This window comes from Drosophila teissieri, chromosome 3R (genome assembly GCF_016746235.2).
Source record: "Drosophila teissieri strain GT53w chromosome 3R, Prin_Dtei_1.1, whole genome shotgun sequence".
Taxonomy (NCBI): Eukaryota; Metazoa; Arthropoda; class Insecta; order Diptera; family Drosophilidae; genus Drosophila; species Drosophila teissieri.
In genome coordinates, this window is record NC_053032.1 from 3,890,344 (window position 1) to 3,910,390 (window position 20,047).

General features: G+C 40.8%; 1 protein-coding gene and 1 long non-coding RNA gene across 3 annotated transcripts; one reads left to right on the top strand and one right to left on the bottom strand.

The window, feature by feature from the left end:
- The first annotated feature begins 1,039 nt into the window (after nt 1–1,039).
- On the top strand, nt 1,040–2,304 carry LOC122622199. The gene is made up of 3 exons (XR_006326274.1): nt 1,040–1,640; nt 1,696–1,772; nt 1,901–2,304. It is a non-coding gene; the product is annotated as an uncharacterized LOC122622199 (long non-coding RNA).
- Nucleotides 2,305–16,452: 14,148 nt separating this feature from the next.
- On the bottom strand, nt 16,453–19,679 carry LOC122622194 (serine/arginine repetitive matrix protein 2). 2 transcript variants are annotated; one of them, XM_043800445.1, is made up of 6 exons: nt 19,437–19,679; nt 18,216–18,519; nt 17,836–17,954; nt 17,229–17,759; nt 16,755–17,050; nt 16,453–16,626 (listed from the first exon to the last, which is right to left on the bottom strand). In XM_043800445.1, the coding sequence occupies exons 2-6, from the start codon at nt 18,423–18,425 to the stop codon at nt 16,526–16,528; spliced, it is 1,257 nt and encodes a 418-aa protein (XP_043656380.1). In that variant the 5' UTR covers nt 18,426–18,519; nt 19,437–19,679; the 3' UTR covers nt 16,453–16,525. The 2 variants fall into 2 exon arrangements, with proteins under 2 accessions (XP_043656380.1, XP_043656381.1); XM_043800446.1 differs by lacking the exon at nt 19,437–19,679 and adding an exon at nt 19,128–19,216.
- Between the last annotated feature and the right edge of the window lie 368 nt (nt 19,680–20,047).

The window sequence follows — 20,047 nt, forward strand, 5'->3', positions numbered from 1 at the left end:
CAATGCATGATTTGTTTGATTGAGAATTGCAACGTGAACAACAGTACAATATCAATGAATTGCAATCATTTGTGAATTGAAATTTACCCAAATTGAACGACCAACAAAAACATGTTTACGATACCATTATGCAAGCAGTACTAAATGATATTGGTGGATTGTATTTTTTGGATGCGGCTGGAGGTACGGGTAAAACATTTGTGGTATCATTGATTTTGGCAGCCATTGGAAAAATTGCATTGGCACTTGCTTCGTCAGGAATTGCTGCTACTTTATTGGATGGTGGACGAACAGCACACTAGTGGGCCCTATGCGCTTCGCCGCATGCAGTCTTAAAATTCAATGAAAAATTCCTAGAATTTGTTATATGAAAGTCATTTATTTTATTTGAAAATTGTTATATTCAATCCAAAACATTTCGACAAACTTTATTTTTTGTTTGTCCATTTGAAGCGAATACAAATAAAGAGTTTGGAATGCCCCGGGGAAAAAACAATTTGGAAAAACGCTTTCTATTAATTCGCACATACCGTAGAATTCAATAAAGCACGTGTTTAGCAAATCCGGTTTATTACGAATCTAAAAAAAAATTGAATTTAAAAACACTATTAATATATGATGAAAAATACTAACATGGAATACGATTTCCAAACAAAATATCCAATTTGATTTCCAAAAGCACAAAATTGAATGAAAGAGAATAGCACTCTAGAACTAACTGAGCAGAGAAAAATGACATCCTATAATTCAGAAATGGCGTTGCAGCTTAAATCAATAAAGTGGTAAGTTGAACTGTGTAAATGATGTGGATCGTGCATCGTGGATCGGTTAAATTCACCGTGCTATCCCTCTTCGTCTTCCTCCTCCTCCTTCGTCTTCCACCTCTTCCTTCTTCTTCCTCCTCCTTCTTCTTGTGACTTCTTCATGCTCTTTAGAAACGGCTCTGCATGTAAAAAACGGTTTTCCCGCTTTTCTTTTGACTTTTCCAGAATTTTCTTTGCTCTTGTCCTAACGGAGCCAGAGACCTTTCCAACGAATGCAAAACTGTTGAAATCGGCTCATGCGTTCTGGAGTTATAATCATTCACCAAACTTGTTCTCAATTTTTATATATATAGATATATTGTTAGTAATGTTACCGCCCAAGAGCATCAATTCGGAAACAAATATGCGCTGTGTCTGTCTCTGAAATCAGCATTATTAATAACAACTTTTTAGCTTTTAAAGTCATTTTTCAACGAATCTATTATACCTTTTTACTCTACAATCAACAGCTACGAAAATAAAAAGATCTGCTAGAACCAGCCAGTAAAATTAAAATATTATTTCAAAAATAACTTATCTGTTTCCCATTTTTTTCAGTTTAGACACTGTTACAGATGTTTTAGAATTCATAATTTTTGCACAGATTTGCAAACAAATTGATCAAAAATCTTTGATTCTTTGATTCACCCATCTACTTTTACATGCACTGATACAAATTAATTGTAACCAAATGGTTGTAATTGTCTAGCAGACAGTAGAAAATGTGTCTCGTATTGATTTAAAAGTTATGTTACCATCTATTTTTGGAAAACCCGAAACAGTTGATTCATACAGCTTTCCCTCTGCCTCCTTGGTAAATAACAAATAATTAACGTGGTAAGTAATACACAATCAACAGCACAAACAATACACTGCTACAAACACTTTTTAGAATCACCAAACACTATGGGAACAATAAAACATGTTTTAAAAGAAAATGAATATCAAACAAGAACACATCTTAACAAGGTAAAAACTATATGTATTATACTAAATTAAAATTTACTCATTCGCGATTTCTTTAGCCAATGAGCTTTTTTATTGGCTTTTAAATTAGTAACACTTATTGTTCAAATAGTATTCTTGGTTTATTGTAGTTGATTTGACAGAGAAAGGATCAAACCAGCGTGAAAACGTTTGTATGCAGGCCGAGGATGTAGACGACTGAGATCTCGCTTTGTACTGCAAATATATCTGCGAATTTACAAGACTAATAAATAAATGAAGAAGTATAAAAACATTTACTAAAAACATCACTAGCAAAGTAGTGCGAAAGGTGGAAAGAAAGTCGTAAGCAAGGCTGCCCCTACTATCTACGACGCACTGTAAAAAAGAAATCGGTCCTTTTAGGCCCCAAAATGAGAATTTTACACGGAACCCCTTGGCGGCCTCCCGAAGTCGGCAGAGGTCGTGCGTGCCCAAGAACACCAATATCACTATTAAAAAGATCCATTTTTGCAAAACCAAAACAGGCATCATCGTTTGCACACAAAGAGAAACATAGCAGCATAAATAAGAAAACAAAATAATAGAATGAGAAAGGAGTCCTTTTTTTAAACATTATGTATTTAAATATTATGTATTTATAAAATTATGTATTTAAATCATAAACTCATAATATAATACTCATAACAAAACTATTTGAAAATGTTTCGATTATATCAAGCGCTTGTGTGTTTTAATTGTTTTCAAGTAGAAATTCATTAAGGTACCCGTTACTCGTAGAGTAAAAGGGTATACTAGATTCGTTGAAAAGTATGTAACAGAGAGAAGGAAGCGTTTCCGACCATATAAAGTATATATATTCTTGATCAGGATCAATAGCCGAGTCGATCTGGCCATATCCGTCTGTCAGTCCATATTAACGTCGAGATCAAAACTGCCACGCCCACACTTTTCAAAAATGTTTTGATATTTTTTCATTTTTGTATTAGTCTTGTAAATTTCTATCGATTTGCCAAAAACTTTTTGCCACTCCCACTCTAACGCCCACAAACTGCCCAAAGCTGCCACGCCCACACTTTTCAAAAATGTTTTGATATTTTGTCATTTTTGTATTTGTCTTGTAAATTTCTATCGATTTGCCAAAAACCTTTTTGCCACGCCCACAAACCGCCAAAAACTGTCAGTGTTAGAGACTCTCCCTTGCACTTCAAATAGCTGAGTAACGGGTATGAGATAGTCGGGGAACTCGACTTGTTTTCAATTTGCATATGCAATCTAGGAAACGAAGTAAAGTACTAAAAGCGCAAAACAAGTCATTTTACTTTTTTATATGTATCCTTTTTTTTGTCCAACTAAAATCTATATTTAAGTTTGATTCGTTTTATTTCTCTCCTGTTGCCACTTCGTCGCGACACATGTCTGTGTGTATCCGCGATGTTTTCTTTCTGTCGCAGCACGCAATTTTTGGGGCAATCGAGTTGCGACAATCAACCCACAACTAGCGACGAGCGCAGCCGATAAATTAACTATGCTTACAGTCCAGAAGCCCACTAAGGTTATTCGTTACCGGTTAGCTAAGGATCGAGTTAGCAAAATATGGGACTTTTTTCATATTACGAGCCCAACCCACTATTAATTCGAACAGTATGTGTTTTTGGCAGTGTGCAATGTTCAAAACACGATATTTTCAATACTATTACAGATAACTTATGCCAATGTATTTTGTCTAGAAGAGAATTTTGTTCTCTTTACGATGACAACAAAAAATTTCTTGTACTCCAACAACAACAACAACATGAATAATTCATTCAAACGGTAGACTTAAGAGATAAGAAAAAAATTACCACTATTAATTCGAACGCTGCGTAATATAAAAAATTAATTAATATTAGAATTGTGTAACATCGCCCCTGGCCTTTATTACACATTTAACACGTTTTGGCATTGATTTTAATAAATTTTCGCAATGTCCTCGAGAAATCGAGTCACACATCTCTTGCTTACTTAATTTTAAGGTCAGAAATGCTCCTTTGTAGCTCATTTCGCAGCTTGACTTCATTAGCTACCAAATATTTTCTATGGGGCTTAGATCTGGACTATTTGATGGCCAATCTAAAACCTCCATTTGCTTATATTGCAGCCAATTTTTGGTTATTTTGTGCGATGATGCTCCGTCCTGCTGAAAAGTGAATTCACCACAATCTGCCAGTTTTGGTATTGATGGCAGCAAACTTTCTTCCAAAATATTAATATATTTTCCAGCATTAACCGTCCCTTCAATAAAATGCAGCTTCCCTAATCCTTTGGCAGACATACATCCCCATACTATAGTGCTTGCCGGAAACTTTACAGTCCTTTTAAGGCAGTCTTTATGGTATGTTTCTGTCTTTGTACGGATGATGCTTTTCCTCATATCGCCGACACTAACATCAAATTTAGCTTCATCGCTAAATATTGCCGTTGAGTCCAAGACATCCTTTCCCGAGCCCATTGCAAACACTTTTTATACCCGTTACTCGTAGAGTAAAAGGGTATACTAGATTCGTTGAAAAGTATGTAACAGGCAGAAGGAAGCGTTTCCGACCATATAAAGTATATATATTCTTGATCAGGATCAATAGCCGAGTCGATCTGGCCATGTTAGTCTGTCCGTCCGTCTGTCTGTCCGTCCGTATGAACGTCGAGATCTCAGGAACTACAAAAGGTAGAAAGTTGAGACTAAGCATACAGACTCCAGAGACATAGACGCAGCGCAAGTTTGTCGATTCATGTTGCCACGCCCACTCTAACGCCCACAAACCGCCCAAAACTGCCACGTCCACAGTTTTAAAATTGTTTTGATATTTTTTCATTTTTGTTTGTTTGTAATTTCTACGATTTGCCAAAAAACTTTTTGCCACGCCCACTGTAACGCCCACAAACCGCCCAAAGCTGCCACGCCCACACTTTTGAAAAATGTTTTGATATTTTTTCATTTTTGTATTAGTCTTATAATATTCTATCGATTTGCCAAAAAACTTTTTGCCACGCCCACTCTAACGCCCTCAAACCGACAAAAACTGTCAGTGTTGAAGATTCTCCTTCGCACTTCCACTAGCTGAGTAACGGGTATCAGATAGTCGGGGAACTCGACTATAGCGTTCTCTCTTGTTTTTAATTGCAGTCGCGTCCATTCTCTCTTGACAGTTTTGCCAATTTTCTGCGACCACTCTGAAGCCACATTTCTTAGGGATTGTTCTCTTTTGTCACGGGGTGTTATTGCTGAAGTTCGGCCTCTATTCGCGATAATATTTTCAATACTCCCAGTTTTCTTGAATAATTGGTTCACCCCATGCACCGACGATTTTGATAAATTTAATTGTTTGCTTATTTCACTAATTGTCTTCCCAGATTTGAAATAATCTCTAATCAAAACCCTGATTTCGGTGCAAATAGGCTTACCGCGTACCATCGTTGCTAAACTTTTACTGATCTGCAGTAATTCTAAATATTTTGCATTCTGCATTATTAAAATCAATGCCAAAACGTGTTAAATGTGTAATACAGGCCAGGGGCGATGTTACACAATTCTAATATTAATTGATTTGTTATATTGCGCAGCGTTCGAATTAATAGTGGTAATTTTTTTCTTCTCTCTTAAGTCTACCGTTTGAATGAATTATTCATGTTGTTGTTGTTGTTGGAGTACAAGAAATTTTTTTTGTCATCGTAAAGAGAACAAAATTCTCTTTTAGACAAAATACATTGGCATAAGTTATCTCTAATAGTATTGAAAATATCGTGTGTTGAACATTGCACACTGCCAAAAACACATACTGTTCGAATTAATAGTGGTTGGGGCTCGTATTAGTTCATATACTCCTTTAACTTAAGAGTGTCCCTTTGGAATCGTTAAGTTGAATTGGATCAATTTTGTTATCTTTTTGTTTGTTTTATATTTTCACGGTATTTTATATTATTTTCCGTGTTTGTTTTCATAAGAAAATGTTTTCTTTTCAAGTAATCTTACAGTACTATAGGTATTTTAAAGGATGTGTCTCCTCCCTTCGACGATCCGGATTTCATCCTTTTACTCTACGAGTAACGGGTATAAAAAGTATGAAGATAAATTACATTGTGATGCGCCAGTGTCAAAAGAAAATGGCCTTAAGAGCAAAAATGTGTTTTGTTTAAAAAGTGACGATGATAAAGAGATGTTTGAAAATAATAATGTGAAATCAATATCGATTTAAAAAATGACCTAAAAATGTGGTTTGTTTCCTCATTTTTTAAATGCACTATCCCCAAACAAATTGAAATAACAACAATCGAGTTGAAATAACATTAATCGATGGCGGTTCCTATTTACATAATTGTCAAGACATTTTCCAATTGAAAAGACATAAACAAGGAAATAGACAAACTACTATAGAACAAACAGTAAAAATTTTGCCATGATTGTAATTTATCTTTATTTTCTACAGATTGATGCAATCTAAAACATAATAATGCCAGGCGATATTCAAAAAAATTTGAAAAATATTATATCCAATACTGTTTTGTTAGCTTACAACGTCGAAGGTGTTCAGGGTAAAGCTGCATTAAAAAAAATGAAAACAGTTTTTATGGAGCCTTATTAGGTGGGTTTTATTAAATTCATTACTAAGCATAGTTAAAAAAAAACCTTTTTCAAAAACGCCATTACCAAAAAAAAAAAAAAAGTCTTAGATACTAAGAACATTATTAATGAAATAAAATTTATAATTATTCAATGTTTTGATTGTATATTACATCTTGCATGGGTACCTATGTATGTAGGAACTCTAGTCATGGGTACTCTTTTCACTAGCCCTTAGATGGGTTTCTATGTAGGTACCCTAGTACCTAGTAAAGCCCATTTACTACTTACTCGTAAACGATGTAGTGGCGATTAACCCTTTTTGACGTTTCATACAAAACACGAAATTATAAAACACATTGCTTAGGGTTTGTAAAGTAAGTAGAGGTGCTCTGTTTGTAAGTACTTAATTCACCAGCTAGTGCGCAGTACTTCAGGGTAAGCTTGCATATTGGAGCTTTCGTTGTTCTGGTTCATTGTTCTAAATGTTCAGATTATTGTTGGTAACTAATATTCTTGTTACCTTATAGCGGAAAGCAAGTTCAAACACACATTTTATAGTAAACGCTTCCATCTATTGTAACTTGTAATCTATATAAAAAATCTTATTAACTGAAAATTTCAACGATTAACATCATATTGTGTTCAAAATTGAAGTGCCATACTAATTATGAAACCCCACTCCGAACCAATCTCAATTGCAACCAAAACGTCCGTTAGCCATTTATTAGGTAAACCCTACCTAACAGCGGAAATCTAAGCCAATCCATCGACATAAATGTATGTGTCATCACAGTGGGAAACTATTTGCGAGCTCAGCTTATAAACCTTTCTGTTTCCAAGGGTGTCACTATTTTCTTAATATTAAAGATATTTCCGTTAAGTTACACGTTTAAATTGTCTCTTTTACATCCCTTTCAACGATCAATTTTGCCCGCTGGACCATCACAGTGTTTCGTCACTAAGTGAACTTCAGTATGCAGTGGTAAACTGAAGTCCCTGCATACTGCATACAAGTTAACAACTAAGAGTACCAACACTTTTGTCACCAATACACAAACACTAGTACTTCATATAAACAATGCTGACGCGCCCCAACCGAATTCAGCGCTCCGCGCTACGAACGGTCAGCAACAGCAAACGGACACCCCTTATCCGGGGTACCGAGCTATGTTGCATAAATGCTGAGTCGGCTTGCCGACCATGGGTTTATGGCGTGATGCATTGGAGCCAGAGTAGATCCACACTTTCATATTCTTTTGTATTCAGTCTTAAGCCAGAGCTTTAATAAAGAGCAGCTATTCACTCCGGCAAGCAGCCGTAAAATATCATTTTATTATTTGAATACTCTCGCTGAGCCAAAAGGCCAGCGATCGACAAAGAGGGCAAAGTCACGCCCTCCAACCTAAACTTCGTAAGAAGATATAAATCCCTGGTGGCAGCATCGTACCGGATCCCACGGGAAGGAATATCCGCACCGTCAGGAGGCCATAGGACCAACCACGACGGAGGAACATATTAATTGGCGCCCAACGTACATTTAGTACCCGCACCTTATAATATCTTAACATAACAACGTAGTTAAGAGTACAGGCCATGTAAGTTTGATTAGTGAAGTCACTCGGCAACCTAAGGAATTTTGTGTGGAATATTTTTTTAAATTAATTAACATCTTTATTTAATATTATTCAGGAACAGGTCAATTAAAGCCTTTAACCTAAATGTTGTCTTAAGTAAATAATCTCTTAATTATAAAATATAATTTGTTTTCATCTTAATATATAGGAATAGGTCAAATTTCGAGTAGTGAGGTTTCAGGTAAATAATATATTCATAATAACATCTTAGAAGCAGCCCAAAATGTCTTCTTTTGAGCCTGCGAATTGGGATAGCCCCCTGTAATCTCCGGGCGAGACGATTACGGTGGGCAGTTAGTCGGTCGTTGTATCTGCTTGAGAAGAACGAGATTTGGTCTTCAACAAGGCTCAGGTTTAAATCATTGTGAAGCGTTTGGCCGCTAACGAACCAGTCACAGCCAGTGTTTTGTCTTAATGTTTTGTTCTGGACGGTTTGGAATCGTTTTCGGTGGGACGCAGCCGCCACTCCTCAAATTTGGATGCCGTATCTCCAAGTAGGTGCGATGATTTGCTGATAAATCTGACGCTTGCATCTTAAAGGTAGTTTGCTTTTCTTATTTAGCATCCAGAATAGTTGGTTACGCTTTAGGTTGCACATTTTGACGACTCTGGCAATATGATCTCGGAAGGTTAGGCGTTTGTCCAGTGTGAGGCCTAGGTATTTCGCCTTAGTTGCTTGCTCTATGTCCACATTATTAATGTGTACCGCAGGAGTTGTGTTACGGCGTAACGTAAAGCAAACGTTTACGCATTTGCTTTCGTTAATTTTGATGTTGTTCGCCATGGCCCATTTCTCGAATTCGTTGAGATAAGTTTGCAGCATTTGTGACGACTCGGTCTCACTGTTCGAGGAGCTGAGAAAGCACACGTCGTCAGCGAAGCTGGCCAACAGCATTTTGCTGTTGTCATAGGTCATTTCATAATAGCTTGGCTTGGGGATGTCTGCTGTATAGATGGAGTAAAGTATCGGTCCTAAGACGCTTCCTTGAGGTACGCCAGCTGCAATGGCAACATTTACAGAGGTTGCGTCTCTGGACTGGACGCAAAACTCTCTGTTTGTGAGAAACGATCTGATGAGCTCAAACAGGTTGGCTGGCAGCGCTGTTTTGACTTTGGCTAGTAGTCCCGGGATCCAAACTCTATCAAATGCCTGTTGAATGTCGAGGAAGATTCCGTTGCAGTATTCTTTATGGTCATAGGCCTTCAGGATATGATTGACTACACGGTGCAGTTGCTCAATCGTACTGTGGCCAGCTCTGAATCCGAATTGGTGCATTGGGATAGTATCATTGTCTTCTAGATGTATTGTAAGTCGGGAAGCTATCAGCCTTTCCATTACCTTCGATAAGGAGGACAGGAGACTGATAGGCCGGTAGGAGCTTGGATCCTGTTCCGGCTTCCCTGTGTGGAATATTAAATAAATAAAAAAGCTAACAGCCCTTTTTTGCATGCTTTTAGGGAGCATTATTTTCCACAGCATACTTTTACCAACAGAAAATTCTGTAGCATACCCCAAACGTAAATTCTACTTTACTTTACCTCGACCCATTGATTTTACACAGCCTACTTTTTACAAGAGTAAATTCTGTCGCATACCCCAAGTTACTTTTACCAAACGTAAATTCTACTTTACTTTACTTTGAGCTATTGCCCAAAGAAATTAATAAGGAATAATTATTTCTTCTGTGCAGACCTTTTCTTTGTCGTTTTTAGGGGAAACACCTTTTTCCCTTTGTGTCGCCTTATATTTCTCGCGCGTGCAAATATCACGCCTCGCATAGCCGATCGACCGTGCTCGGAAAGAATTAATTTGCGTGGTGTCAACCAATGGTAAATGAGTTGGACGGCATATAGAAACATAAAAGTCGAAGACGTTAGTGACGACGAGTTTAGTTCAGAGCCAGTAGGTTTTTGTCCGAATACTACAAGTAGCACTGCAGCCATGGACGCCGCACAGCTACAAGCTATTATAGCTGGAGCTGTTTGCCAGGCTTTGGCTGAACAAGAACACAGACTAAAGCAGGACTTCCAGGCACAATTAGATGAGGTTAAACAGCAGATGCAAAACTTGCGTGTAGAAGCACCACAGGTAGAGGCATACAAAAAATAATCCCAAACCCTGACGTACGGTGCGAGGTCAAGCTTGACATTGTGAAGACCTTGCCAGACTTTTCGGGGGAACAGGACGACTATGTGTCATGGCGGCAGTCAGCCGTAGACGCATACGAAATCTTCAAACGGTATGACGGTAGCGAGGCACATTACCAAGCTGTCTCGATTATCAGGAACAAAGTTAGGGGGCCAGCGAGAGGGCTACTAGTTGCCCATAACACAGTCCTAAATTTCGATGCCATTATTGCTCGACTGGATTGTACCTACGCGGACAAAACGTCGCTGCGCGTACTTAGGCAGGGACTCGAAACAGTTAGGCAAGGAGAGCTTAGCCTAATGGAATATTACGACGATGTAGAGAAACGATTGACGTTAATAACAAACAAGATCGTTATGACTCACGAACCGGACAGTGCGATTCTGTTTAATAATGAAGTTAGAGAGGATGCTCTCCACGCATTTATTGCCGGTCTTAGGAAACCCTTGAGGGCCATAGTCTTGCCGGCGCAGCCCAAGGATTTGCCCTCAGCTTTAGCTTTGGCTAGGGAGTCCGAGGCTACCATAGAACGCACAAACTTTGCCAATACATATGCAAAGGTTTTAGAGGACAAGGCAACCACCTATGAGCACCGAAAGGATCGAAACCGCTCAAAGGAGCCGCATGGAAAATATAGCAGGGCCGAGGACGGCCTAGGGAAAAACCCTCATTTTTACAAGAAGCAGGGTAAACAAAATAATTTTGCCCAGAATAATAACAGCTATCAGAATCAAGCACCTGAGCCTATGGAGTTAGGCTCCACTGTAACCCAACATAGGCAACCGACCTCCTTTGGAAACGGTCAGCCTACAAACGCCAAGGCCGAGAGTACTCGAGGCCAGAAAAGATTCGGCTCCGCTCGCATGACCGGGCAGAGGCGTCAGAGATTGCAGAACACTATGCAACAGGCTGAAGAGAATAATGACGGCGAGTATGATGGTGCGGCCGCAGCGGCCGTTACCGAGATAGATGACGAATCTGATGAAAATGATCAGATCAATTTTTTAGGGAGCGCTCCCGACTGCCGTTCATTGAACGACAGCTCCAAGGGAGGCTACTAAAAATACTAATTGACACAGGGGCGGCGAAAAACTACATCAAGCCCGTAAAGGAGCTTAAACATGTAGTGCCCATCGATTCCCCTTTCACGGTTAGTTCCATTCATGGTTCTAACAGGGTTCACCAAAAATGTTTAATGAATATTTTTGGAAAAACATCTGCGTTTTTTCTTTTGGACGCACTGACACCATTCGATGGTATAATTGGATTTAATCTCCTAGCTCAAGTAGGAGCAAAACTCGACGCAGAGAAAGGTACGATAAATTATGGTTCTGTTTCTGAGAAGCTTCAGCATCATAATTGCGATAATGTTAATTTTACTAACGTAAATGACATCGCCGTACCAGAGCCTGTAAAAGCGCAATTTCGAGGTATGATCGAAAACAGATCTAAGGCATTTTCAGCCTCTAACGAGGCACTGCCGTTTAACACATCTGTTGTCGCCAGAATTCGCACGAGCGATGATAAGCCGGTATACTCCAAGCTATACCCGCATCCAATGGGTGTATCTGAGTTTGTTAAGCGAGAAATCGCAGACTTACTTCAGAAAGGCATCATTAGAACCTCTAAATCGCCTTACAACAATCCAACATGGGTTGTAGACAAAAAAGGCCAGGATGAATTGGGGAACAAAAATAAGCGTTTGGTTATAGACTTTAGGAAACTTAATGAAAAAACCATCGCTGATAAATACCCAATGCCAAACATCTCCATGATACTGGCGAACCTAGGAAAAGCTAAGTACTTTACGACGTTAGATCTAAAGTCTGGCTACCACCAAATATACTTGGCCGAACAGGACCGCGAAAAGACCTCTTTTTCGGTAAACGGCGGAAAGTATGAGCTTTGTCGGTTACCGTTCGGGTTGAAGAATGCGGGAAGCATCTTCCAAAGAGCGATCGACGACGTCTTACGAGACCAAATTGGCAAGTCATGCTATGTTTACGTAGATGACGTCATTATTTTTTCTGAAAACGAAAATGACCACGTCAAGCATATAGATAGGGTTTTAAAAAGCCTGTGCAATGCTAATATGAAGGTATCCAGCGAAAAGACACACTTCTTTAAGCAGAGTGTTGAATATCTGGGATTTATTGTTACCAATGGAGGTGCAAAAACCGACCCAGAAAAAGTAAAGGCCATAAAGGAATATCCAGAGCCTACAAATTTGTATGAGCTAAGGTCATTTTTGGGTCTGGCCAGTTATTACCGTTGCTTCGTGAAGGACTTTGCGGCGATCGCGAGGCCCTTGACAGACTTGCTGAAAGGAGTAAACGGCTCTATCAGCAAACACATGTCCAAGAAAACACCTATTGAGTTTAGTGATTTGCATAGAGATGCATTTGAGAGGCTGAGAAACATCTTGGCTTCTGAAGATGTAATGCTCAGATACCCCGATTTCAAGAAGCCATTCGATCTGACGACGGATGCTTCTGCGAACGGTATTGGTGCGGTTTTATCGCAAGATAAAAGACCCATCACTATGATCTCTAGGACCCTGAAAGAAAGCGAGTCACACTACGCCACAAATGAAAGAGAATTGTTGGCCATAGTGTGGGCCTTGGGCAAGTTACAACACTACCTCTACGGCACTCGCGATATAAATATTTATACGGACCATCAGCCGCTGACATTCGCGGTGTCCGATCGGAATCCAAATCCGAAGATAAAAAGATGGAAAGCGTATATCGATGATCATAACGCAAAAATCCACTACAAACCAGGTAAAGACAACCATGTGGCTGACGCTCTTTCTAGGCAGAACATTAATGCCCTACAAAATGAGCCTCAGTCAGACGCTGCGACTATCCACAGCGAACTGTCATTGACCTACACGGTCGAAACGACAAACCAACCGGTGAACTGCTTCAGAAATCAGATTGTTATAGAAGAAGCACGTTTCCGACTAAAGCGAAGCTTGGTGTTGTTTTGTAGTAAAACTCGCCACCTTATCAATTTCGCCGACAAAAGCACCATTTTGGAAATGCTGAAGGAGGTCGTAAACCCCGAAGTCGTGAATGCGATACACTGCGATCTGCCCACCCTGGCAAGTTTTCAACATGATTTAATTTCTCATTTCCCAGCTACGCAGTTCCGATACTGTAAGAATATGGTTATAGACGTTACGAATAGAAATGAGCAGTTGGAAATTGTCACGACAGAACATAATAGTGCACACAGGGCGGCTCAGGAGAATACCAAGCAAGTCCTCCGCGATTACTATTTCCCCAAAATGAGCAGCCTAGCAAAGGAAGTGGTTGCAAATTGCAAAATATACACCAAAGCCAAATACGACAGGCATCCTAAAAAACAAGAGCTCGGGGAAACACCCATACCAGGCTATACCGGCGAAAGGTTGCACATCGATATCTTCTCAACTGATAAGAAGCAATTCTTAACATGTGTTGACAAGTTCTCGAAATTTGCAATAGTGCAACCAGTGCTGTCCAGAACAATAGTGGACGTCACGGGGCCCCTGCTTCAACTCGTAAATTTTTTTCCCAAAATCAAAACGATATATTGCGACAATGAAGCCGCCTTCAATTCGGAGACTATCACCTCCTTACTTAAAAACAACTACCACATAGACATTGTAAATGCGGCCCCGCTGCATAGCCTGTCAAACGGTCAAGTGGAACGATTCCACAGTACCTTGACAGAAATAGCCAGGTGTCTTAAGTTAGACAAAAAAATCAGCGATACGACAGAATTAATATTGAGGGCAACAATAGAGTATAATAAGACCCTACATTCTGTCACTCAGGAGAGACCAGTCGAGATTCTCCACACGGGTTCTGATGATCGCTGCCTAGGCATAAAAGACAGGCTGGTAAAGGCCCAGCAAAACAACATCGAAAGATGCCACCCAGCTAGGCAAAACCGTGTTTTTGAGGTAGGAGAAGAAGTGTTTGTCAAAAACAATAAAAGGTTAGGAAATAAGCTAACCCCGTTATGCACAGAACAAAAGGTGCAAGCAGACCTGGGAACGTCTGTTCTCATTAAGGGGAGGGTGGTCCACAAGGACAACCTCAAATAAAATTCCCACTTTTATTTGCATATTCCTAGTAGTAAGCCAGATTTAAGTATTTGTGCCGTGGTCTCATTCTACGTTTGGTTTGCAGGTTCGCCATCATAACACTCATCACCCTGGCAGTGGCAAGTGCTCGGATTACCGACTTTTCCCACGCCAAATACATTCCCTGTCTGATTATATTTACATGGTAGATGAAACAAAGAAATTGTCCGCTTCCTTTCCACAATCGCATATGCGCAAGTTGTTAGACGTGGATACAGATCACATTATAAACTTGTTGTCCGTTTTAAAAATACACCACCGTATCGCTAGAAGCTTAGACTTTTTAGGTACAGCTCTTAAGGTAGTTGCAGGAACTCCCGACGCCTCAGATTTTCTAAAGATCAAAATGACCGAAGCCCAGCTAATAGATTCCAACTCCAGGCAAATTAATATAAATTCCGAAACCCAAATACAAATAAACAAACTGACCGACACCGTGAACCAAATTATTAAAGCCCGAAACAACGACTTGGTCGACACCCCGCATTTGTATGAGGCATTACTAGCGAGAAATAGAATGCTGACAACAGAGATCCAAAATTTAATTCTCACAATCACATTGGCTAAAGCTAACATAGTAAATCCCACAATCCTTAATCATGCCGATTTGAGCTCATTAATTGAACAAGACACTCCAATAGTTAGCTTATTAGAAGCCTCTAAGATTAGGGTTCTTCAGTCCGACAGCATTATTCACATACTAATAGCCTATCCTAGGGTGAAGGTCAGATGTAAGAAGGTTCTCGTATACCCCGTATCACACTATCAGACAATCCTGCGACTCGATGAAGACACCTTAGCAGAGTGCGAGGAAGACACCTTTTCGCTCACCGAGTGCATGGAAACCACTCACAGCACTTTCTGCGAGCGATCCCGACGCGAAACCTGCGCCCGCTCACTCCATGCGGGAAATACAGCCCAATGCCACACGCAATCCAGTCACCTTAGGGCAGTCATGCCTATAGATGACGGCATAGTTATCATCAATGAGGCAACAGCTCGCATCAGCACGGACGGCGGCCCAGAGGTGCTCGTCAAAAAAACACATCTTGTGACATTCGAACGATCAGCTACCATCAACGGAACGGAGTTCGTAAACTTCCGGAAAACAATAGACAAGCAGCCTGGTGTAGCAAGATCGCCGCTACTGAACATCGTCGGCCATGACCAGGCACTGAGCATGCCCTTGCTACACCGCATGAACAACGATAACCTGCGCTTTATCCAAGGGTTCAAAGACGAGGTTGACGCCGCGGGCCCCCCCAAACTTTAGTTCGCGGCTGGAGTAGTCATTAACATTGGTCTGATTGGTTCACTCATCCTTTTTCTGGCATTAAGGAGAAGGCGAGCCTCCGCTGAGATTCAACAAACCATCGATAAACTCAATATAACCGAGGACGGTCATAATCTTAGAGGGGGAGTAGTTAACAACTAAGAGTACCAACACTTTTGTCACCAATACACAAACACTAGTACTTCATATAAACAATGCTGACGCGCCCCAACCGAGTTCAGCGCTCCGCGCTACGAACGGTCAGCAACAGCAAACGGACACCCCTTATCCGGGGTACCGAGCTATGTTGCATAAATGCTGAGTCGGCTTGCCGACCATGGGTTTATGGCGTGATGCATTGGAGCCAGAGTAGATCCACACTTTCATATTCTTTTGTATTCAGTCTTAAGCCAGAGCTTTAATAAAGAGCAGCTATTCACTCCGGCACGCAGCCGTAAAATATCATTTTATTATTTGAATACTCTCGCTGAGCCAAAAGGCCAGCGATCGACAAAGAGGGCAAAGTCACGCCCTCCAACCTAAACTTCGTAAGAAGATATAAATCCCTGGTGGCAGCATCGTACCGGATCCCACGGGAAGGAATATTCGCACCGTCAGGAGGCCATAGGACCAACCACGACGGAGGAACATATTAATTTACATATTAGTCTATTAAGAAAACGTAATTTTTTGAGTTGAGCAATGAATAGTTTGTATTTCGGAAATGCGATTAACAATATCATTCATAAACTATAAAAAATGTTGACCATATTTACTTATATTTTTAGAACTTGCTATATATACACGAGAACATCCCTACGCGATTGGTGGACGCCATTAACACGTTTTAAATCTTAAAAATATTTTAAAACTAGGCGGTAATTTAGTGCAACAAGAGAAACATATCTGCCTATAGCCGGTGGTAGTTTAATTTTATTCTCTTCAATTGTTCTTATTAAGTAGTCTGTGGTCCAATCAACTTCTGTTTACTTCAACAAGTAGTCCATCTCTGACTTTGTGGTGGACATGTACTGATCCAGTTCGATGTCTAAATCCTCGCGTTTCACCTCGGGGCGCTGTAATTTGCCTATTAAAGAGATACAGTATTATAATCAGGAGAAGAAAGTAGAGACATAAACATGTAAATTTTGAGTTTCAAGTGCCTATTCACAGATCCAGTCCGGTTTGTTTCCTGGCCACTTGTCTCGCTTTTACCTGTAGGCTTACGACTACGAGTGCGTCCCCGGCGAGCCTGTTGCTGCGGGCCCTTTTTTCCACCATTTGTCGCCTTGACCTTCGCGTTTTTGTCGGTTTTACCATTTCTGTTGTTGTTGCCCTTGGCAGCGCCGGCACTGTGTCCACGTCGCTGGCGAGGATTAGCCCGGCCTAGAGCAGAAGCGGTGATAGCAGCAGCAGCGACGACGGCAGCACGATTGCGCGAGCGTGAGCGACGAGCAGAAGCAGATTTGTTACCTGCCCCACCACTTGAAGCCGCGTTTCTAGCTGCAGATCTGTAATAAAAATATGTAATGAGTATCTCTAAAATCATAATTTTTTAGTATTAATGTATACATTTTATTTAAGTAAAATAAAATAATTATATTTACTTAGAAAAAATAAGGAAATTTCAGTTCGATTTTAACATGTTGTAAGGCACAACTTTTCTATATAATAGCACACTAAACATACCTTCGTCCCCGACGTCTGGCAAGTGAAGAGGAAACTCCCTTCATTTGGGAAATTTGAGAACTACGACGCTTCTCAACCCGTCCGCCTGCTACACCTCGAAGTTGGCTTGGTGTACGGCGCTGTCGTGGGATCTTGGCTTGATTGTTTCCCTGGCCAGTTCGCACTCCAAGGCGATGCTTGACTGAAAGCCGTTGTTTCACTGGAACACGGCCCTGGGCGGAGCGATCGCGATTGCGGCTCTGGGAACGCCCAATGCTGCGTCCACGGCTTTGAGAACGCGCTCTGTCTACGCTATCTGGTTGCGGGCGTCGGGAACGGGATCGAGAGCGGGATCCTCTACGTGGGGCTTGCTGCTGCTGTCGCTGACGACGCTCAACGCGCTCGGCGGCACCGCCCACCGAAGGGCGGCGCTGTCCTAGCCGCTGCCGAAGTCCACCTCCACCTCCGTTTGTGGCGGGGACAATGCGAATGCTGCTGCCGCTGCGGCGACTGCGTGCGACGTTGCCGCTGGCTACTAGATCGGCACGCATCCTGAGCGATAAACGAAGAAGTCGAGAGATGTTGCAGTGGATTGATAGTTGAGCACGATTATAGGCGAGATGCTTACGTTGCTACCCGCGTCACATTGTTTGACCGTATGGGCTTCCCGTTGGGCGCCAGTCGCAGCGACTTGACGCCGACGACGCGTGCTCCGCGTCCGCTGACGCCGGTGGTCCGTAAGCTTCTCTGTAAGGAGGCATAAGGTTGTGTGGAAGTTTTGGTGTCAGTACGCTGCTTCAGTTAAGATCAAGGGATAGAGAGAGTCTGAGAATCTGTTGGGTTTTTGGGTACCACGCAGAAGGCGCACTTTTCTCGACAGCATAGCCCGACTCCTCTCTTCCGGGTAATCCAAGCCACTGCTGTCAGACATAAACCTGTCCTACGAACCAGATCGGGGGTCGGGTTCCACTGTCTGATTGCAATATTCGGTTTTTGGGAAACACGTACGCGCTTCAGTTTGAGGGCCGTCTGAACGGTGTGGCGCCGCTTGAATTCCTGCAGCAGCCGAGAGTTGGCCGCGGAGACTCCTGGATTCCCAGCACCGCTGCCCACGATGCGGCGACTCCTGCTCCTAGAGCGGCTGCGACCGCGTGCCTGTGGAGGCAACTTCGACTGCATTTGCGTGAAGCGCTCGTTTAAGGAGATTCCAGTGTTCATGATTGCTTCGCCTTGCTTGTTTAATTTGATGTACTCTTGCTTGACTCTTGGACTGTCGAGCGGGTGTGTTTCTGCTCAGAAAACCGGTTTGCAACTGTAATGGTAAGAAAAAATGCAATGAGTTTTGTAAGCATTCAGGTATACAAGGACGAAATGGTTGCCCACAGACAGGTAGTGTCAGCTGGCACCGCTAAGCGCTAAGCTACGCAATTGTTTAAAACCCATCAATAAATCTGCAGCTGTTCACATTAGTTGGCAGGCGTATGTGGAAAATCCCACCGTTGACCCTATCCTTTCAGCCCCACCAACATAAGGCCAACAGTTACAGTTACAACACCAACAAAGCTATGATAATTTAACACTGATTATTTAAAATTTTCCCATTTCAGAACATTGATTCATTTTACGTGCATATAACGACTGATGTTTAGAAGTGTAAGAAAAACTACAGAGATGGCTTAGTCGAGTGTCGGTACTATAAGATCATGATCAAGGCTATATATGCATTATATAAATTTATATATACGGAAACGCTTTCTTCTTCCTGTTGCATACCTTTCAACGGTACATCTTTAGTACACCTTTCACTCTACGAGTTTTGGGTATAAATAAATACCCAATGCCTGCGATTTATCCTGAGTTTAGCGAACAAAGTAGTTAAGAAAACTGCGCAAAGCCACAGCGGACACAATAGAGACTTACATTCTTAGTTACAATAAAATAATACAGCAGCCTATCAAGAACACCATCTTTGGTTCTACTTGGACGGCAGATGTGCTGTATAGATATGTACATATGTATGTGTGTACGTATGTTTACATTATTATATATACATTTTAGGGTTGTATTCAAGCTGAACACTGTAATCTAATAATAGTTTCTTCGCCACCATTAAATTTTTATGAATAAATATTAACACGTCATTATAATTATTAGCTTGGCCGTAGTTGCATAAAGTATTTTTCATATGCACTTAAATTGCATAAACAAAGGAATTTTATTAATACTTACATTTTTGAAGACTTTTGCGCCGCTGTTTCGCTTGTACCAAGGCCTTCAAATAGGTGCGGGGATATTTTTAAGTTCTTTCCTTCCACAGAAATTGGTTTCACTCGTTAATAGCTCCGAAACCACTATGTTTTTTCAGTATATGTTTTTCAGATCGAAATTCAGTTTTTTCCTCGCTGTTTTTCAGGCTGACAAGAAAATCAAGTATTAAGTGATTGTTCTCCACAGTCTATGCCGTAAAGTTGTAAAAATATCGATTACGCATCGGATCAGGGGTAGTAAAATAAATACTTCAAGTTAAATTTACTTCACTTACGGGACAAATAGCCAGTTTCCACAGAGTTGCATTCCTAATAATTACAATTACAAATTTTCAAAGCTTTGGTCTAAATTTTAAATTTTTTTTAATTTATGTAATATTAATCAGGCATGCTCCGGTAATCATACATTTTTTTCAAATTCGGTTCTGGTGCTCTGGTTTTCACAAAATTTGTGCTATCGAAATGTATTGTTTCTCATCGCTTCTTGCTGATCAAACACCAGTTTTATTTTATTTGTCAAAATCAAACAACGTGAAAAAATGCCTTTTATATTTGCAATCGATTTGATGAAAC